Source organism: Scyliorhinus torazame, chromosome 1 (genome assembly GCF_047496885.1).
Source record: "Scyliorhinus torazame isolate Kashiwa2021f chromosome 1, sScyTor2.1, whole genome shotgun sequence".
Classification (NCBI taxonomy): domain Eukaryota; kingdom Metazoa; phylum Chordata; class Chondrichthyes; order Carcharhiniformes; family Scyliorhinidae; genus Scyliorhinus; species Scyliorhinus torazame.
This window is the reverse complement of record NC_092707.1, coordinates 78,131,332-78,153,125: the sequence shown is the minus strand read 5'-3', so window position 1 is coordinate 78,153,125 and position 21,794 is coordinate 78,131,332. Positions and strand designations below refer to the sequence as shown.

The window sequence follows — 21,794 nt, the reverse complement described above, 5'->3', positions numbered from 1 at the left end:
AGTAGAAATTGCTGAAGCACCATTCATAATTCATAATTTTCCAGCCTTCCTTAGAATAAGCAGTGGTGCCAAAGGACTGGAGAATTACTAATGCAGTCTTGTTTAAAAAAAGGATGCATTGCACATTCTCCCCGTGCCTGAGTGGGTCTCAGCCCCACAACCCAAAGATATGCAGGGTAGGTGGATTGGCCACACTAAATTGCCCTTTAATTGTAAAAAAGAATTGGGTACTCTTAAAAAAAAATTTTAAAAAATTCTTTTTTTTTTTTTTAAACTGCTCTTCCTGATTATATATTAATGACTTGAACCTTGGTGGACAGTACACAATTTCAAAAGGGCATAAACAAGTTGATGTAATGGGAGACAACGGCAGTTGAGGTTCAATGCAGCGGAGGGTGAGAGAGTACAAGAACAAGGAGATTATGCTAAACTTGTGTAAGAGACTGGTTCGGCCTTAACTGAAATATTGTGCCCAATTCTGGGCATTGCACTTTCAGAAAGATGAAGGCATTAAAGTGAAGAAATGATTCACAAGAATACGCCAGTTACGAGGATTAGTTGGAGAGGTTGGGAGTGTTTTATTGAAGTAGAGAAGGCTGAGAGGAGGTTTGATAGTGCTATTCAAAAACAGGAGGGGTCTGGACAGAGTAGATGGTGAGATACTGTTCCAACTCATGAACGGATTGAGAATGCGAGAACACAGATTTAAGATAATTGGCAAAAGAAGCAATGATAACATGAAGAAAATTATTTTCATGCAGCGAGTGGTTAGGATCTCGAATGTATTGCCTGGGTGTGGTGGAGGCAGGTTCAAAGAACAAAGAACAATACAGCACAGGAACAGGCCCTTCCTGTCATGATACCAACCGTGGCCAAAAAAAAACAAAGAATACAGAATAGGAAGATACTTTCAATCAAAGCATTCAAAAGGGAATTTGCTTGATATCTCAAAAGAAAGAACATGCAGCATTATGGGGTGAAGGCAGGGAATGACACTACACGGATTGCTGACTTTGAGGGCAGTGCAGACATAATGGGGCAAATAGAACATAGAACATACAGTGCAGAAGGAGGTCATCCGACCCATCGAGTCTGCAACAACCCACCTAAGCCCTCACTTCCACCCTATCCGGGTAACCCAATAACCCCACCTAATCGTTTTGGACACTAAGGACAATTCAGCATGGCCAATCCACCTAACCTGCAGGTCTTTGGACTGTGGGAGGAAACGGGAGCACCCGGAGGAAATCCACGCAAACACGGGGAGAACGTGCAGACTCCACACAGACAGTGACCCAGTGGGGAATCGAACCTGGGACCCTGGCGCTGTGAAGCCACAGTGCTAGCCACTTGTGCTACCGTGCTGCCCAAATGGCCACCCTTCTGCACTGTAACAATTCTGTTATTCTGTGCTAACAATTATTTGCTGTTGTTGCATTTCCTTTTTCACATTCAAAAACAGAAACCAATTTTAACTATGATGTAAGGGTCAAGTTATTGCAAAATGAATGCTAATCACTTGATTACCATCTTGTACAACTGGTTTCTGAAATAGCATCTATGGCAAAGATTGAAATCTATCATTTAGACCATTTATTTTCCAAATCTGTCGATGCCTTTGATCGAGTATTAATATTTTCTTTATTTAAAAAATGATTTGTAAAAGTGGAAAGAATTAAAACGCCTCTGAATCCTGTAAAACAATTCAAGTGTTTCACCAATATTTAAACTAAAAGGGTCCATTAGATTATATTTCATGAGTATCTGGAAAATTTGAATTGAGGAAACAACATGACAGTTAACCTTTCCCCAACACTAGCAGAAATATGGGAGCAGATTCGCTAGCATCTATCCGGTCCAAATAAGCTATTGATTCAAAATACTTCAGTTAAACAAATTGATTATGTAATTATTTTTATCTTTTATCCTTTTCCTTGCATCAATGACGTGCCCTATTCTTCTGCTGACCGAGACAATGATCCATTTTCCAGCCATGTCCAAATCTATTCTGGATTCATCAAAGTTTCCCTGAGGAAGTCCGATCTTTCACACTGAACCATAGAATTTACAGTGCAGGAGGCCGCCATTCGGCCTATCGAGTCTGCATCGGCCCTTGGAAAGAGCATGCTACTTAACCCCACAACTCCACCCGTAACCGAGTAACCACCTCATGCAATTAGACTTTTAGAAAATTGGGAACTTACCCTTTCAAAAGTTGAAAGGAAAGTCCCATATCTACATGTTGGATTGCTTTAGCTTTATGACATTTTGAACAGCATTTACTCACAGCTTTTAACACAAACCCGGTATTTTTAAATCCTGCCATGCCATTGCCACTAAAGTTGTAAGCAGTCTGTTGTTGACCTCTACCAATGCTCTTTGTTTATTTCCTGGTGGTCATCCAAAGCCTAATAAACGTTCTTCTAATAAATGTTCTTTTCCTCACAGTGGAGATCAAAATCTTTACTCATATGTTCTATGTATAACTCAGCAACTGAGCAATCTTCCAAAAAAATCAAACTTATAATCCTTCAAGTTGTACTACACTTGGGTCCTTCCAAACAGAACATATGGCATCAATGTAAAGGACAATCTTAATATTTTATTCCATTACCATTATATTTTTAAGAGAATTCAGTTTGGTAAATATAAAAAAGGACGGTCACTCACCTCCAGTTGCAGAAAAAGCTCTGGGAAAAGAAAGGGAAAAAATAGTATTCATGATATGCACTGCTCGTGCCGTTGGTATCTCCTAATACTGCAAAAGTAATTCCAATACTGTCGAACTTCACAAAGAACATCCAAAAAAAATGGACCATAACTTGCTGTCAAGTTAACAGGGAGGGTAATGATGTGTACACAAATGCTACAGTAACTGCAGGTGAGAAGCGAACACGCAGTTAAAGGCAGAAATCCAAACATTTCTGATTGAGTTGCATTGTTCTGTTAGATGCTTTTTCTTTTCTTTTCATTGGTTCATGGGATGTGGGCATCGCTGGATGGGCCAGCATTTATTGCCCATCCCAGAGGGCATTTAAGAGTCAACAACATTGTTGTTGTGGATCTGGAGTCACATTTAGGCCAGACAAGGACGACAGGTCTTGAGTGAACCAGGTGGCTTTTTACGATGATTTTTAATTCCAGATTTTTATTGAATTTAAATTTCACCATCTAATGGGATTTGAACCTGGGTCCCTAGATCATGACTCTGGGTCTCTGGATTATTGGACCAGCGACAATACCACTACGCAACTGCCTCGTGTAAAAGGAATCTCACCGTCTGCCTCATCACTGAAATGCACTGATTGACTTACAGTTGTTGTGTTTACAATGATAATAGAAACTAAATAAGCCACAGAAAAGTTCTGTTGTCCATTTGGTAATAAGCATTAATTATTACCTTGCAACAGAATGTCTGGCACATGTAATGGTGGCACAGTGGCTCGCACTGCTGCTTCACAGCACTGGGACCCGGGTTCAATTCCGGCCTTAGGTGACTGTCTGTGTGGTGTTTGCACTTTCTCCCTGTGTCTTCGTGGGTCTCCTCCGGGTGCTCCGGTTTCCTCCCACGTGCCAAGGATGTGCAGATTAGATGGATTGGTCATGCTAAAATAGCCCTTTAACCTCCAAAGATATGGAGTGAGGTGCTCTTTCAGAGGGTCAGTGCAGACTCGATGGGCTGAATGGCCTCCTGCTGCACTGTAGGAATTGAATGTGGACTCTCATTTCTTCAGTTTAATAACAGTTGCAGATCTTTAAAAATGTTTTTTACTTTCCTTTCTGCTTCCTTTATCTACCTCAAACCAGTTTCTTCTTTCTGCAACTGATTTGGTATGAATTCACCCTCTCTTTAACACTTCCGTCTCAATCCATGCTCAGTGAAACAAACAAAAATAATGGTCAACTTAACGCAGAGGCAATTCAAGAACTGACCTGCATTTCTTATTCTTTCTTTGTACTGCTGATCTAGTTTCTTCATCCGTTTCTGATATTCCTGCAATGTACCTACATTACCACATGATAGAAATAGCTAGTCAAGGATTAATTGATGTTTTAATACATGACATGGAGCATTCCTTTGTAATTCATCACTTCAGCAAACACTTTTTTCCCCTTCTTTATTGCTTCATAGGGTGTGGGCATCATTGGCGATTCCAACATTTGTTGCCCTAATTGCCCTTGGACTGAATAGCTTTCTCGGCTAAATTAAGAGTCAACCACATTGCTGTTGGTTGGGAGTTATATGGATCAAGTGAAGGTGGCAGATTTCCTTCAGATGGATTTTTACAACAATCAATCCGAGAGTAGCTTTGAATTCCAGATTTATTAACTGAATTTTAATTGCAACAGCTGCCTTGGTGGGGTTTGAACCACACCCCCAGAGAATTAGCCCGGGCTCTCTGAATTACTAGTTCAGCGACGTTACCACTATGCAGCCATCTCATGATGCTATCTGGCATTACGCATCATCACGCAATGCTTGCAACATAAGAACAGTTACTTGGAGGAAAACCCAATACAAATACAGGAGTGGAACATAGAATCAGAATCACGCATTTCATAGAACTAACAAGACATTCTGGCATAACCCAAATGGACAGTTTCCTTGCAACCCAGTTCAACCTATTTTATGTACTGTAAATGTCAGATTTTTGCTGCGTCAATGATTTGAATCTTTTTATTTAATGTTTTGATTTTTCGAAATGTAAACTTACAGCGAGACCTGTAGATTAAGAATATCCAAAGGATGGGGCAGCACGGTGGCACAGTGGATTAGCCCTGCTGCCTCACGGCACTGAGGTCCCAGGTTCGATCCCGGCTCTGGCTCACTGTCCGTGTGGAGTTTGCATTCTCCCCGTGTTTATGTGGGTCTCGCTCCCACAACCCAAAGATGTGCAGGCTAGGTGGATTGGCCACGCTAAATTGCCCCTTAATTGGAAAAAATGAATTGGGTACTCTAAATTTATTAAAAAAAGAATATCCAAAGGATTTCTCTCAGTGTATTTAGTTTGAAGATGGTAACAGTATGTTCAGTAAAATGTATGAGCCAAATATTCCAGGATTGGCTGCATCCTCTGCAGCATACTTTCCTGTTTTCATCATCATCCAGGATCCTGCTTAATTCAACAGTTGAATATGATTCAGTTCAATTTCTTCCTGTTGGGTTTCCTAGATCATTGCCATGTTGCGGTCCTTTTCCGTTAAGGGAGAGATGTCCACATCCTGGGATCTACTTCAACGGCAGCCTGCACAGAGCAAGGTGGCAGTTGTAGGGGTGGAGTGCCTTGTAGATTCCAGAAATATTGGGTGGGGTGGAGACATGGGGATGGGGAATTAATGTCCTGAAACCTCACTATCCAGAACTATCCCTCCATGTGCTGCAACTACTAATGCTTGAAGTGCGTAGATGGTTGTTAGTAGCTGGCTAGCACCTTATTAGGGCTGACAACTTTTTGGTTGGTGGCACCTGTTCGGTGAGGGAGAATTCCGAATGTCCAATTCACCGAGCAAGTACGTCTTTCGGGATTTGTGGGAGGAAACCAGAGCACCCGGAGGAAACCCACGCAGACATGAGGAGAACGTGCAGACTCCACACAGATAATGCTCCAAGCTGGGAATGGAACCAGGGTCCCTGGCACTGTGATGCAACAGTGCTAACCACTATGCTGCCATGTCGCCAGGTGAAGTGGGGAAACTAAGGATTGGGTATTCAATTCTTTCTTTCATTATCTCGGAGCCCCAATTCTGCATCCCAGCCCCCATTCCAGTTTCCTTCTTCCCCAACTCGAGTGCTACAGGCCGCAATTTATCCTCCAACTCAAGTTTAGAGCAACAGTTTCTGCTTTCCTCAACCAGCTATTTCCTGCATTTATGTAATGGAGATCTTTTAGCACCATATATCCCTGGTACAGAGCCATTCAACTGTAGAATTCAAGAAATAAAAAAGGATTTTTCTGTCACTGTGCAAGCTGGATAAAGAGGTCTCCATTTCACCTGATGCTGACCCTCATTAACATGCGTATCCCACGTTTTAAGTTGTAAACAGACTTGGCGCATTGAAAGTTGATCATCGTTCATAACTGCCAAGTGTCTGTGGTTTCAAGGGAAAATTTGTATCTATTATGATGCAAGTTATTGGGACAGTCAGGGGGTGTTCATTTTTGGGGTGTCTTTTTGTACAGGTTTCACTGTATATTAGGAATAACCAAATTATTTGAATGCTGGACAGAACTTTGAATAAAATGTACCACTATAATATAATAATAATCTTTATTGTCACAAGTAGGCTTACATTAACACTGCAATGAAGTTACTGTGAAAAGCCCCTCGTCACTACATTCCTGCACCTGTTTGGGTCCACTGAGGGAGAATTCAGAATGTCCACTTCACCTAGCAAGCACGTCTTTCGGGATTTGTTGGAGGAAACCGGAGCACCCGGAAGAAACCCACTCAGACATGGGGAGAATGTGCAGACACCACACAGATAGCGCTCCAAGCCGGGAATCGAACCAGGGTCCCTGGAGCTGTGATGCAACAGTGCTAACCACTGTGCTAATGCAACCAGTTTTACAACTCCTGCTTTTTAAAGTCGGAGTGCAGCACTATGAATATTGGACAGTTATGCTCTGCTTTTTTTCCCCGGGTTCTCATCAGATCTGATGCATTTCAGATACTGGGTGATGCAAGTCACATTTCTTGCTTGCAAGATTGAATTAGCATTTATACAATGCCTTACATTTCTCAGGGCATGACAAAGGAACATCACCATCTGGTTTCCAAGCCACTCACCATCCTGACCATATCGCCATTCCTTTACAGTTCATTCCTTCACAGTCTCTGGGTCAAAATCCTGGAACAGCCTCCCTAACAGCATTGTGGGTGTACCTGCACCACGGAACTGCAGCAGTTCAAACAGGCAGCTCACCACCATCTTCTCAAGGGCAATTAGGGATTGGCAATAAATGCTGGTCTAGCCAGCGAGGCCCACATCCCATCAAAGATTTTTTTTTTTTAAATGCACTTCACATACAGTGAACTAATGCTTAATTTCAGTCACTGTTGTGTGAGCAACATGCCAACCATTTTGTACACAGGAAATTCACAAAAACAGCAATGAAACCCCCTCCACGAGTCAGTAGAATTTCCCAGTTTTTTTCTGATTGGTCCTTGGGTTTTTCTATGGCTTTTTGTTTTGTATTTGTTATTGCTGGTGAAGGATATTAGCCATTACTGGTGTAACACCTTCCCCTTTACCTCTTCCATCCTCACTGTCCAACACCCAAAACACTTCTTTCAGGTGCAACAGCGATTCACGGGCACTTCTTTCAATGTTGCCTACTATATTTGCTGCTCATTACGAGGCAGGGGTGTTCGCTGTCACCGCTGCTGCTTGCGCTGGACATAGAGCCATTGACGATGGCTCTCAGGGGGTCGGCAGAGTGGCAGGGGATAATGAGGGGGCAGAGGGAGCATCAGGTGTCGCTCTGTGCCGATGACCTCTTGCTGTATGTTTCGGATCCGTTGGAGAGTACGGGGAGGATTATGGGCCTGTTGGGGAGATTTGGAGGGTTCTTGGGATACAAGCTGAATGTAGGGAATAGCGAGGTATTCCCGGTGATTGAGCTGGCACAGGGGGCTAATTTAGGGGGGGGATGCCATTTACAGTAGCGATAGATAGGTTTAGGCATTTAGTGATTCAGGTATCGAGCGAATGAACGGGGCTCCATAAGTGGAACTTAACGAAGCTGGTGGAGGAGGCCAGGGAGGATCTTAGGAGGTGGGATACACTGCACTGAACGTTGGTGGGGAGGGTCCAAGTGGTGAAAATGAATATTCTGCCGAGGTTCTTGTTTATCTTTCAGGCTCTCCTTATCTTTATACCAAAGGCCTTTTTTCGGAAAGTGGACACAAGCATCTCTGACTCTGTACGAGGGCAGCACGGTGGTGCAGTGGGTTAGCCCGGATGCCTCACGGCGCCGAGATCCCAGGTTCGATCCCGGCTCTGGGTCACTGTCCGTGTGGAATTTGTACATTCTCCCCGTGTTTACGTGGGTTTTGCCCCCATAACCCAAAGATGTGCAGGCTAGGTAGATTGGGCTCGCTAAATTCCCCCTTAAATGGAAAAAACAAATGAATTGGGTACTCTTTAAAAAAAAAAATTAAAAAAAATCTCTGACTTTGTATGGGCAGGGAAGGTGCCGAGGGTGGGGAGGGCCCTGTTACAGAGGCAGAGGCAGCAGGGGGGGTTGGCGTTGCCGAACTTGCTTCATTATTATTGGGAGGTGAATGTGGACAAAGTGCGGCGGTGGTGGGAAGGGGAAGAGTGGGTTAGGATGGAGGAGGAATCTTGTAAGGGATCTACTGAGGGTTATGGTGACAGCAGCATTGCCAATGACTCAGAGTAGATATTCAGGGAGCCCTGTGGTGCGGTCCACGATGAAGATATGGAATCAGCTGAGGAGGCATTTTAGGGTGGAAGGGATGTCGGTGCTAACGCCGCTGTGCGAGAACCATGGGTTTGAGCCGGGGGTGGGGGGGAATGATTAGTGTATACAGGAGGTGGCGGGAATTGGGGCTGGTCATGGTAAGGGATTTGCATTTGGAGGAAGGGTTCACCAGTCTGGAGGAGCTCAGGGAGAGGGTAGAGCTGCCGAGGGGTAGTGAGTTCAGGTATCGACAGGTTAGGGACTTTGCACGAAAGGTCTGGAAGGGATTCCCTAGATTGCCGGGATACACCCTGCTGGAGCGACTGCTGCTTCCGGATGTGGAAGGGGAGGGAAGAATTGGGGATACATACAAGTGGCTGGGGGAGCAGGGAGGCGAGCGGGCGGTGAAGATCAAGGAGAAATGGGAAGCAGAGTTGGGAATGGAGGTCAATTGGAGAGTATGGAGTGAGGCACTGCAAAGGGTAAACGAGACCTCCTCTTGTGCAAGGATGAGTCTGGTACAGTTTAAGGTGGTGCACAGGGTGCATATGACTCGGGCAAGAATGAGTGGGTTCTTTCAAGGGGTAGCAGATGTGTGTGAGAGGTGTGGGCGGGGGGCAGCGAATCACGTGCACATGTTTTGGGGTTGCGGTAAACTGGGAAGATTCTGGGCGGGAGTGTTTGCGGTCTTAGCCAGGATAGTGGAGGAGGTGGAGGACCCGGACCCTTTGGTGGCGCTTTTTTGGGTTTCAGAGAAGACGGAGCTCATGGAGAGGAGGGAGGCCGATATCATGGCCTTCGCCTCTCTGATTGCACAGCGACGAATTTTGCTGGAATGGCGGTTGGCATTGTCACCGGGGGCAGCAGCATGGTTGGGTGACCTGTATGACTTCCTGCGGCTAGAGAAGATAAGGTATGAGTTAAGGGGCTCAGCAGGGGAGTTTGAGAAAAGGTGGGGGATGTTTGTGACCGTGTTTGAGGAGCTGTTCGTCGCAGGGGGGTGGCTGATGGGGAGAGGGGACGGAGAAAAATCTGTACAAACTGTATTGCTGATTGTTGGGAAGTATGTTTTCCGGGGTGTTTATTTGCTGTAACCTACTTTGATACAAGTTTGTAACAAAATGCGTTTTTAAAAATATATATTATATATATATATTTGCTGCTCATAATGCAGTTTCCTATACATTGTGGAGAGTAAACACAAACTGGGTGACAGCTATAGCAGAACATCTGCACAGGAATGACCCCACCCTTCCTGTCACTTGCTATTTCAATTCACCACCATGCTCTCATGCCCACATTTATGTCTTCAACCTACTACTATGGTCCGATGAAGTCCAACAGAAGCTGGAGGAACATCACGGGCGAAATTCTCCCCCAACGGCGGGATGTCCGCCGACTGGCGCCAAAGCCGGCGCCAATCAGACGGGCATCGCGCCTGCCCAAAGGTGCGGAATGCTCCGCATCTTTGGCGGCCTAGCCCCAACAATGAGGGGCTAGGCGGACGCCGGAGGGATTTCCGCCCCGCCAGCTGGCGGAAATGGCATTTGTTTCCCCGCCAGCTGGCGCGGAAATGCGGCGCATGCGCGGGTGCGTCAGCGGCCGCTGTCAGTTTCCCGGCGCATGCGCGGGAGCGTCAGCGGCCGCTGTCAGTTTCCCGCGCATGCGCAGTGGGGAGAGTCGCTTCCGCCTCCGCCATGGTGGAGGCCGTTGCGGAGGCGGAAGGGAAAGAGTGCCCCCACGGCACAGGCCCGCCCGCGGATCGGTGGGCCCCGATCGCGGGCCAGGCCACCGTGGGGGCACCCCCCGGGGTCAGATCGCCCCGCGCCCTCCCCCGGAGCCCGCCCACGCCGCCTGGTACCGCCGGTAAATACCAGGTTTGATTTACGCCGGCGGGACAGGCAATTTTTGGGCGGGACTTCGGCCCATCCGGGCCGGAGAATCCAGCGGGGGGTCCCGCCAACCGGCGCGGCCGGATTCCCGCCCCCGCCCAATCTCCGGGAGCGGAGACTTCGGTGGGGGCGGGATTCACGGCGGCCAACGGCCATTCTCCGACCCGGCGGGGGGTCGGAGAATGACGCCCCACATCTTTCGATTAGGCATTTTACAGCCTTCTGCACTTAACATGGAGTTCAACAACTGTTTTGTGACACAGAACAAGGCCAGCAACACGGGTCCAATTCTCGTACCAGCTGAGAATTCAGAATTCTCCCTCTGTGTACCCGAACAGGCGTCTGAATGTGGCGACTAGGGGCTTTTCACAGTATCTTCATTGCAGTGTTAATATAAGCCTACTTGAGACAATAAAGATTATTTATTTATTTCAGACCATGAACTCTGTCCTCCATTTTGATTTGGTTTCAAATCTTTCACTCTCCAGAGATGCTGCCAGATTTGCTGAGCTTTTCCAGCATTCTGTGTTTTTATTTCAATTATCCTGTTCTACTCACCATTATTGCCTCCTGCTATTCTTCCCACTTTTCTTTCACCCGACGAATATCCATTCCAATTTAATCTTAGTGATTTTAATAGGCGGAGGCAGCAAATGATGAAATAAGGAATGGGCATTTACACAGCACTTTTCCCAACCTCAAGGCATTCAAAGTGCTTTACAGCAAAGGATACTTTTTATAGTGCAATTACTGCTGTGATGTACTGGTGCACAGAACTGTGTACAAACAATAATGAGATAATAACTAAATAACCTAATCCAATGTTGGACTGGCCCAGAGAGAGGACCCCAGCTTTCCTCCAAATTAAAAGTGGAAGTCGCCATAGTCCCCAAGGACCATGTTGCCGTAATTTCGTATCACAGAACCATAGAATTCCTACTGTGCAGGGGCTATTCAGCCCATCGAGTCTGCACCGACTCTCTGAAAGAGCATCCCATCTAGGCCAACCACCCCCCGTCCACCCCCATTCCCATAACCCCACATCTTTGGGAACTAAGAAGCAATTTCTATATGAATATATGAACAAGGAGCAGGAATAGGACATTCAGCCCATCGATCCTGCTTCCCATTCAATAAGATCATGGCTGATCTGATAGTACCCTCAAATCTGCATCCTGCCTACCCCTGTTAACCTATCACCCCCATGCTTACCAAGTATCTATCCACCAATACCATTAATATATTCAAAGACTCTGCCTCCACCACATTTTCAGGGAGTTCCAAAGACTTACTGGATTTGGATTTGTTTATTGTCACGTGCCGAGGTACAGTGAAAAGTATTTTTCTGTGAGCAGCTCAAATAGATCATTAAGTACATGAAAAGCAAAGAAAAAGAAAATACTCAGAAAAAAAATCTCTTCATCTCTACTTACTTGCAAACAGTGACCCCTAGTCGTAGATTCGCCCACAAGAGGAAACATCCTCCCACATCCACCCTGTCATGACCCCACAGGATCTTCCATTTTCACAGTAACTTAATTGTAGTGGTAATGTAATTCTACTTGTAACACTACTAAAGATTATTATTATATTTCAATCAAGTCACCTCGAGGGGGGGGGGGGGGGGGGGGGGGGGGTAGAAAGAGTGGAAACTGAGTTGACCCCATGTCCCTGGCGCTGTAAAGCAACAGTGTTAACCACTATGTCACCATACCATCATGAACCAGCTATCAAACCTACTGACCTAACCGGCTTTCAAAGTTCCTGGTCACCAAATGGCTTATTTTCCATAATCCACAACTACCCAGTGCATGCACTCCATTTGCCAAAGTACCAGAAAAAAGGTACTCACCTTCCTGCAACTGCTGTAGCTGCCTTTTAAGTGATGTTAATTTTTCCTGGTACATCCTATGAATAAGATCAAAAAGACGGAATTTAGTTACAATGAAAGCCAAATTTGTGCACTGTACAAAAACACAGTACCTCAACCTGTTCTAATTTAAGGCTTAACATTACTGGGTATTCGGTAAGCACATTCCTTTACAAATCAATGTAGCTAATGTTCAAACCTCAAAAGTATTTATTTTCCCATTCACCCTTGATGTCCAAGTGATGCTGGCAAGGCTGGCATTCATGGCTATCTTGTTCGATAGAAACTAAGAAGCAGCTGGCAAGCCAACTTCAGAGGTAATTCATGGTCAGCCACATTGGTGCAGGACTGCAGTCACCTGTTAAATTTTTTTAAAAAAAAGATAATCCAGCAACTCCATGGTCACTTTTATTTCCAGATTTTTAAAATGGAATTAAAATGCCATGATGGAACTTAAATCACATTCTCTGGGTCATTGCAGGCCACTGGGTTACTCGTACAGTGACACAATCATAGACTATGGTACTCTTGCACACTTGCAGAAGCAGAGTCATAGTGTTGCCGGATGACTATCCCAGAGGCCTGCAGTAATGCACTGGAGGTGATTTTAATTACCACCATAGAAGCTGGGAGAATTTAAATTCAATTCAATTAATTAAATAACCCTGGAATTTTTTTTTTCCAGATCTCAGTAATGGTGACCATGGAACTAAAAACCCAAATGGTTCACAGGTGTTCTTGAGGGAAGGAAACCTGCTGTCCTTATGTGGCCTTATCAACACGTGGCTTCAGACATTCAGCAATGTAGTTTAGTCTTAACTGGCCTCTGAAATGGCCCATCAAGCCATTCAGTTGCACCAAAAGCTGCTATGGAAAGTCAAATATGAAAATAAAGCAACCACCCAACATTAACCTGGGCACTAAACAGAACAAAAGCACACCATCAAAATTCCCCTCACTAACATCTGCTGACTTTGTGCCCCAATTGGGAGAACTGTCTTACAGTCTAGTCAAGCAACAGACTGACATAGTTGTTCACACCAATCATACCTTACAGCCACTGCCCTAGCTCCCTCACAATCTCTAAATACGTTGTGCAGGTCAAAGAGACACAGTCTGAGTGAGTGAGACACATCCAGAGCGGGAATTTGAAACTTGGTAATTTGGTGCAGTGAGGTAATTCGGTGCAGAGTGGGAGAAGGTGCTTATTCCCTACTGTTTTGTTCTCTCTCTTTCTTCTGGCCTGTAACTTTTAATCAGCAGGGAGAGAACCTGAGAGCATCTGAAACCCTCAGAAGGTAAGTAAGTGATTTTTACTCATTTTTACTTTTATTACCTTTACAAATTGTGTGGGGGGGGGGAAACTGAAGTGACATCACAGAAAAGCTGTGACCTGATTGGCTGGTTGGGAATCTACACTAAATTAAAAAAATTAAGCATTGGTAAACTAATTAAACATAATTACTTAATTATAATTTAGAGGGGTATCTAAGCCAGAGATCGGAGATTACTATATTTAGCTTTCACATTTATAGTGGAAATCTAGTGCTCGGAAACATATAGTTAACAGTAACTTTTTTAAAAAAAACTTTTAACTTTAATTTACTAATTAATTGACGCAATGTCAGTTAGAGGGGTGCAGTGCACTGACTGTGAGATGTGGCAGGTCCGGGAGGCTTCCAGCGTCCTGGATGGCTTCATCTGCAGAAAGTGCACCCAACTGGAGCTCCTCACAGACCGCATGGTTCGGTTGGAGCAGCAGTTGGATGCACTTAGGAGCATGCAGGTGGCGGAAAGCGTCATAGATAGCAGTTATATAAATGTGGTCTCACACAAGGTGCAGGCAGAGAAATGGGTGACCACCAGAAAGGGCAGGCAGTCAGTGCAGGAATCCCCTGTGGTTGTCCCCCTCTCGAACAGGTATACCCCTTTGGATACTGTCGGGGGGGATAGCCTATCAGGGGAAAACAGCAGCAGCCAGTGCAGTGGCACTACGGCTGGCTCTGATGTTCAGAAGGGAGGGTCAAAGCGCAGAAGAGCAATAGTAATAGGGGACTCAATAGTCAGGGGCACAGATAGGCCCTTCTGTGGACGTGAAAGAGACTCCAGGATGGTATGTTGCCTCCCTGGTGCCAGGGTCCAGGATGTCTCCGAACGGGTAGAGGGCATCCCGAAGGGGGAGGGCAAACAGGCAGAGGTCGTTGTACATATTGGTACTAACGACATAGGCAGGTAGGGGCATGAGGTCCTGCAGCATGAGTTTAGGGAGCTAGGCAGAAAGTTAAAAGAGGGTTTTACCTCTAGAGTTGTAATCACGGGATTACGCCATGTGCCACGTGCCAGTGAGGCTAGAAATAGGAAGATAGAGCATCTAAACACGTGGCTAAACAGCTGGTGTAGGAGGGAGGGTTTCCGTTATCTGGACCACTGGGCGCTCTTCCAGGGCAGGTGTGACCTATATAAGGACGGGTTGCATCTAAACTGGAGAGGCATAAATATCCTGGCCGCGAGGTTTGCTAGTGTCACACGGGAAGGTTTAAACTAGTATGGCAGGGGGGTGGGTACGGGAGCAATAGGTCAGAAGGTGAGAGCATTGAGGGAGAACTAGGGAATAGGGACAGTGTGGCTCTGAGGCAGAGCAGACAGGGAGAAGTTGCTGAACACAGCGGGTCTGGTGGCCTGAAGTGCATATGTTTTAATGCAAGAAGTATTACGGGTAAGGCAGATGAACTTAGAGCTTGGATTAGTACTTGGAACTATGATGTTGTTGCCATTACAGAGACCTGGTTGAGGGAAGGGCAGGATTGGCAGCTAAACGTTCCAGGATTTAGATGTTTCAGGCGGGATAGAGGGGGATGTAAAAGGGGTGGCGGAGTTGCGCTACTGGTTGGGGAGAATATCACAGCTGTACTACGGGAGGACACCTCAGAGGGCAGTGAGGCTATATGGGCAGAGATCAGGAATAAGAAGGGTGCAGTCACACAATGTTGGGGGTTTACTACAGGCCTCCCAACAGCCAACGGGAGATAGAGAAGCAGATAGGTAGACAGATTTTGGAAAAGACTAAAAACAACACGGTTGTGGCGATGGGAGACTTCAACTGCCCCAATATTGACTGGAACTCACTTAGTGCCAGGGGCTTCGACGGGGCAGAGTTTGTAAGGAGCATCCAGGAGGGCTTCTTAAAACAATATGTAGACAGTCCAACTAGGGAAGGGGCTGTACTGGACCTGGTATTGGGGAATGAGCCCGGCCAGGTGGTAGAAGTTTCAGTAGGGGAGCATTTTGGGAACAGTGACCGCAATTCAGTAAGTTTTAAAGTGCGGGTGGACAAGGATAAGAGTGGCCTTAGGGTGACTGTGCAAAATTGGGGGAAGGCTAATTATGACAATATTAGGCGGGAACTGAAGATACTAGATTGGGGGAGGATGTTTGAGGGAAAATCAACATCTAACATGTGGGAGGCTTTCAAGTGTCAGTTGAAAGGAATTCAGGACCGGCATGTTCCTGTAAGGAAGGAGGGCTGTTTAGCACAGGGCTAAATCGCTGGCTTTGAAAGCAGACCAAGGCAGGCCAGCAGCACGGTTCAATTCCCGTACCAGCCTCCCCGAACAGGCGCCGGAATGTGGCGACTAGGGGCTTTTCACAGTAACTTCATTTGAAGCCTACTTGTGACAATAAGCAATTTTCATTTCATTTCATTTTTTAAGGAGGATAAATACGGCAATTTTCGGGAACCTTGGATAACGAGAGATATTGTAGGCCTCGTCAAAAAGAAAAAGCAGGCATTTGTCAGGTCTAAAAGGCTGGGAACAGACGAAGCCTGTGTGGAATATAAGGAAAGTAGGAAGGAACTTAAGCAAGGAGTCAGGAGGGCTAGAAGGGGTCACGAAAAGTCACTGGCAAATAGGGTTAAGGAAAATCCCAAGGCTTTTTACACGTACATAAAAAGCAAGAGGGTAGCCAGGGAAAGGGTTGGCCCACTGAAGGATAGGCAAGGGAATCTACGTGTGGAGCCAGAGGAAATGGGCGAGATACTAAATGAATACTTTGCATCAGTATTCACCAAAGAGAAGGAATTGGTGGATGTTGAGTCTGGAGAAGGGTGTGTAGATAGCCTGGGTCACATTGAGATCCAAAAAGACGAGGAGTTGGGCGTCTTGAAAAATATTACGGTAGATAGGTCCGCAGAGCCTGATGGGATCTACCCCAGAATACTGAAGGAGGCTAGAGAGGAAATTGCTGAGGCCTTGACAGAAATCTTTGGATCCTCACTGTCTTCAGGTGATGTCCCGGAGGACTGGAGAATAGCCAATGTTGTTCCTCTGTTTAAGAAGGGTAGCAAGGATAATCCAGGGAACTACAGGCCGGTGAGCCTTACGTCAGTGGTAGGGAAATTACTGGAGAGAATTCTTCGAGACAGGATTTACTCCCATTTGGAAGCAAATGGACGTATTAGTGAGAGGCAGCATGGTTTTGTGAAGGGAAGGTCGTGTCTCACTAACTTGATAGAGTTTTTCCGAGGAGGTCACAAAGATGATTGACGCAGGTCAGGCAGTGGATGTTGTCTATATGGACTTCAGTAAGGCCTTTGACAAGGTCATGGTAGACTAGTATAAAAGGTGAAGTCACACGGGATCAGGGGTGAGCTGGCAAGGTGGATACAGAACTGGCTAGGTCATAGAAGGCAGAGAGTAGCAATGGAAGGATGCTTTTCTAATTGGAGGGCTGTGACTAGTGGTGTTCCGCAGGGATCAGTGCTGGGACCTTTGCTGTTTGTAGTATATATAAATGAATTCGAGGAAAATGTAACTGGTCTGATTAGAATGTTTGCAGACGACACAAAGGTTGGTGGAATTGCGGCTAGCGATGAGGACTGTCAGAGGATACAGCAGGATTTAGATTGTTTGGAGACTTGGGCAGAGAGATGGCAGATGGAGTTTAATCCGGACAAATGTGAGGTAATGCATTTTGGTAGGTCTAATGCAGGTAGGGAATATACAGTGAATGGTAGAACCCTCAAGAGTATTGAAAGTCAGAGAGATCTAGGTGTACAGGTCCACAGGTCACTGAAAGGGGCAACACAGGTGGAGAAGGTAGTCAAGAAGGCAAACGGCATGCTGGCCTTCATTGGCCAGGGCACTGAGTATAAGAATTGGCAAGTCATGTTGCAGCTGTATAGAACCTTAGTTAGGCCACACTTGGAGTATAGTGTTCAATTCTGGTCGCCACACTATCAGAAGGATGTGGAGGCTTTAGAGAGGGTGCAGAAGAGATTTACCAGAATGTTTGCTGGTATGGAGGACATTAGCTATGAGGAGCGGTTGAATAAACTCGGTTTGTTCTCACTGGAACGACGGAGGTTGAGGGGCGACCTGATAGAGGTCTACAAAATTATGAGGGGCATAGACAGAGTGGATAGTCAGAGGCTTTTCCCCAGGGTAGAGGGGTCAATTACTGGGGGGGCATAGGTTTAAGGTGCGAGGGGCAAGGTTTAGAGTAGATGTACGAAGCAAGTCTTTTACACAGAGGGTAGTGGGTGCCTGGAACTTCCCACCGGAGGTGGTGGAGGAAGCAGGGACGATAGTGACATTTAAGGGGCATCTTGACAAATACATGAATAGGATGGGAATAGAGGGATACGGATCTAGGAAGTGTAGAAGATTGTAGTTTAGTAGGGCAGCATGGTCGGCACGGGCTTAGAGGGCCGAAGGGCCTCTTCCTGTGCTGTACTTTTCTTTGTTTTGTTGTGATGTCCCACCACCAGATGTGCTGGTAACGGAAGATACAGTCAGGAGGAAGTGGTTGTGGGAGTTCTCAACATTGACTCGGAGTCCAAAGAAATCTTCTGGCATCAGGTCAAAAATGTGCAAGGAAACCGGCTGACTACCATCTCTGTCAATCGTTGAATCAATGTTTCTCCATGCTGAACACCAATTGGAAGGGTGCAGTTATGGTAGTGTATGGGGACTTCAATGTTCATCACCAAGTGTAACTCAGGAACACCATTACTGACTGGGAGCTTGCAGAGCACTAAAGGACACAGCTACAAGAATGGGCCTGCAACAGGTGATGAGAAGCAACACAAGGGAAAAGCCTACTTGACCTTGGCCTCACCAATCTATCCATTAGTTTGTATTCCGCCAGGGTCACTCAGCTCTTGACCACATGACAGTCTTGGTTCAAATATGGTAAAAGGGCCGAATTCCGAAGGCGAGGAGAGCCTGATTGTCATTGACATCAAGGCAGCCTTTGACTGAATACGGCATCAAGGGACCCCAGCAAAACTGGAGTCAATGGAAATCAGGAGGAAAACATTCCACTGGTTGGAGTCATATCTGGCACAAAGGAAGATAGTTGTGCTGGCTGTAGGTCAATCATTTCAGCTCCTCCAGGACAATACTGTAGGAGTTCCTCAGGAGAGTGCCCTTGGCCCAAAATCTTCAGGTGCTTCATCCATGAACATACTTCTATCATAAGGTCAGAAGTGGTGAGGTTTGCTGATGACGGCACAATGTTCAGCACCATTCATGACTCCTCAGACACTGAAGCAGTTCATGTCCGAATACAGCAAGACCTGGACAATACCCAGGCTTGGGTTGACAATTGGCAAGCAACATTCATGCCACACTAGTGCCAGGCAATGACTGTCTCCAGCAAGAGAGGATCTAACAATTGGCCCTTCACATTCAATGGCATTACCAACATCCTGGAGATTACCACTGACCAGAAACTGAACTGGAATAGCCATATAAATACTATGGCTACAACAGCAGATCAAAGGCGAGTATCTCAGCTCCTGGCTCTCCAAAGCCTACCACCATCTACAAGGCACAAATCAGGAGCGTGATGAAATAATCTCCACCTGCCTGGGTAAGTGCAGCTCCAACAACACAAGAAGCTCAACACCATCCAGGACAAAGCAGCCCGCCTAATTGGCACTCCTTCCACAAACATTCACTCCCTCCACCAACGAACATTCACTCCTTCCACCAACAACGAACAGTGGTAGCACCGTTTACCATCTACAAGATGCACTGAAGGAACTCATTAAGGTCCCTTTGGTAGCACCTTCCAATCCACGTCCATCTAGAAGGAAAAGAGCAGCAGATACCTGGGAATACCACCAACTGGAAGTTCCCCTCCAAGTCACCATCCTGACATGAAAATATATCATCGCTCCTTCAATGTTGCTGGGTCAAAATCTTGGAATTCCCTCCCTAACACTCTTTGGGTGTACCTACACTTCCAGGATTGCAGCAGTTCACAAAGGCAGCTCACCACCACCTTCTCAAGGCCAACTTGGGATGGACAGTAAATACTGGCATAACAGCGATACCCAAATCTTGTAAATGATTTTTTTTTTTTTTTTTTAAATGCACATACCAATGACCGTATTGGAGGAGGGGCCACCACACAGCCCCTGTGGAGATGATGACCCATCATCATAATGAAGACACCCTCCTTTGTGTTGTGTGACACAAGCATAGTGCTAAATGGGTAGATTCAGATCAGATCCACCAGGGGTGCTTTGAGCCATCAGAAGCAGCAGAGTTGTACTCCACAGAATCTGTAACCACTTGGCCCAACAAACTCTTCACTCTAACAGTACATCAAGCCAAAAGACCAACCATGGTTCAATGAAGAGTGGAGAAGAGCATGCATGGCAGGAGCAGCACCTGTCATAGCTGAAAATGAGGTACAAACCAAGTGAAACTACCTGGGATTACTAACAAGCTAAATAGTAGAAGTATCACACAATAAACAGAGCTAGGCCATCCCACAATCACTAAATCAGATCAAAGTTCTGCAATCATTCCACATCCAGTTTGAATGGCCGTTGACAAGGAAAACAACCAACGGGAGGAGCTGGCTCAACGAACATTCTCACCCTGAATGTGGTAGAGTCCAGCATGTGAGTGCAAAAGACCAGGCTGAAGCATATGTGATAACCTTCATCAAGAGGATCCAATTCAGCCTTTCCCAAGGTCCTCAGCATCACAAATGTCATTCTTCAGTCAATGCAACTCATTCCCAGGTGCTATCAAGAAATGTCTGAAAAATAAAGGGCTCAGACTATATTGCTGAAGATAAGTGCTCCAGAACCAGCCATACCCTGAGCCAAATTGTTCCAGTACAGTTACAACATGAGCATCTATATGAAAATACAATAAAAATTGCCCAAGTTTGTCCAGTCCACAAAAAACAGGGCAAATCCATTCCGGCCTCAATCATCAACATTATATCGGAAGGTGTTATTAACAGCATTCCGAGGTATTTAGTTAACAATAACCGGCTCACCAATGCTCAGTTTGTATTCCACCTTGACCACTCAATGCTACTAAACCTCATTACAGCCTTGGTCCAACTATGGATTTTTTTACAAACAGACGATTTCCAGAGATGAGGTAAGATAAGGTCCTTTGATATCAAGGCAGGATTTGTCAGAGTGTAGCAGAGGGCTCTAGCAAAACTGAAATCAATGGGAATAAAGGTGAAAACTCTTCACTGGCTGGAGTGATATCTAGCACAAAGAAAGAGGGTTGTGGTCATTCAAGGTCAATCATCTCAACCCAGGACATCACTGCTAGAGTTCTTCATGGCAGTGTCCCAACCATCTCCAGCTGTTCCATCAATGATCTTCCCTCCATCATAAGGTCAGAAGTGAGGATGTTAACTGATGATTTCACAATGTTTAACACCATTCGTAACTTGTCTGACTACTTGTCAAAGTAGTCCGTACCTGCATGCAGGAAGACCTGATCAACAGTTGAGCTTGGGCTGATGGGTACAGTGTGAATATTGCTTGCAGGATGCCAGGGAATGACCATCTCCAACAAAAAGGAATCCAATCATCTCTCTTCGACATTCAATAGCACAATCATTAAGGAATCCCCACCAAAACCCTGGGTGTAGCCAAAAGCCAGAAACCTAACTGGATCAGCCAACTAAATATTGGAGCTTCTGACTGTCCAAAGCCTGCCGAGCATCTACAAGGCACAAGTCAAGAGTGTGATGGAATACACTCCACTTGCCCGGATGAGCTCAGCTCCAACAACACTCAAGATGCTCAACATCATTTGGGCAAAGCAGCCCACTCAATTGACACCCTGTTCACCACCTTAAGCATGTATTCCTTCCACTGCTGGCATACAATGACAGCAACATGCACCAATAACAAGATGCACTGCAGCAATTCACCAAACCTCATTCAACAGCACCTTTCAAACCCCTGACCTCTACCATCTAGAAGGACAAGGGCAGCTGATGCATGGGGACATCACCACCCACTACCTGCAAGCCACAAACCACTGGACTTGGAAGCACTCACTGGGTCAAGTCCTGAACCCCACTCACTAAGAGCACTCATACCACACAGATGACAGTGGTTCAAGAAGTGTCTCACCATCACCGTCTTGAGGTCAATCTCAGATGAGTAATAAATACTGGCCTTGCCACCGGAGGTCACATCCCATGAACAAATTATAAAAGTATCGTATCAGCAGTTTTGCTGAAACTGAATGGCAAGTTCAGAAAACCTCAGGAGTAATTGGTAACAAAGAGAAAAGTTACCAACAAGCACTATTTAGGAAAGCAAGAGGTTAG

General features: G+C 45.8%; 1 protein-coding gene across 2 annotated transcripts in view; it reads right to left on the bottom strand.

The window, feature by feature from the left end:
- The window catches only part of suds3 (SDS3 homolog, SIN3A corepressor complex component), an 88,490-nt gene that overhangs the window by 23,804 nt on the left and 42,892 nt on the right, over positions 1–21,794 (bottom strand). Inside the window, exons 3-5 of one of the 2 annotated variants that reach the window (XM_072496981.1) lie at positions 12,171–12,226; positions 3,934–4,005; positions 2,671–2,690 (exon numbers count right to left, since the gene is read on the bottom strand). In XM_072496981.1, the coding sequence (XP_072353082.1) occupies positions 2,671–2,690; positions 3,934–4,005; positions 12,171–12,226 (148 nt within the window). The remainder of the gene's footprint in view (positions 1–2,670; positions 2,691–3,933; positions 4,006–12,170; positions 12,227–21,794) is intronic. The other variant, XM_072496989.1, reaches the window with a different exon arrangement.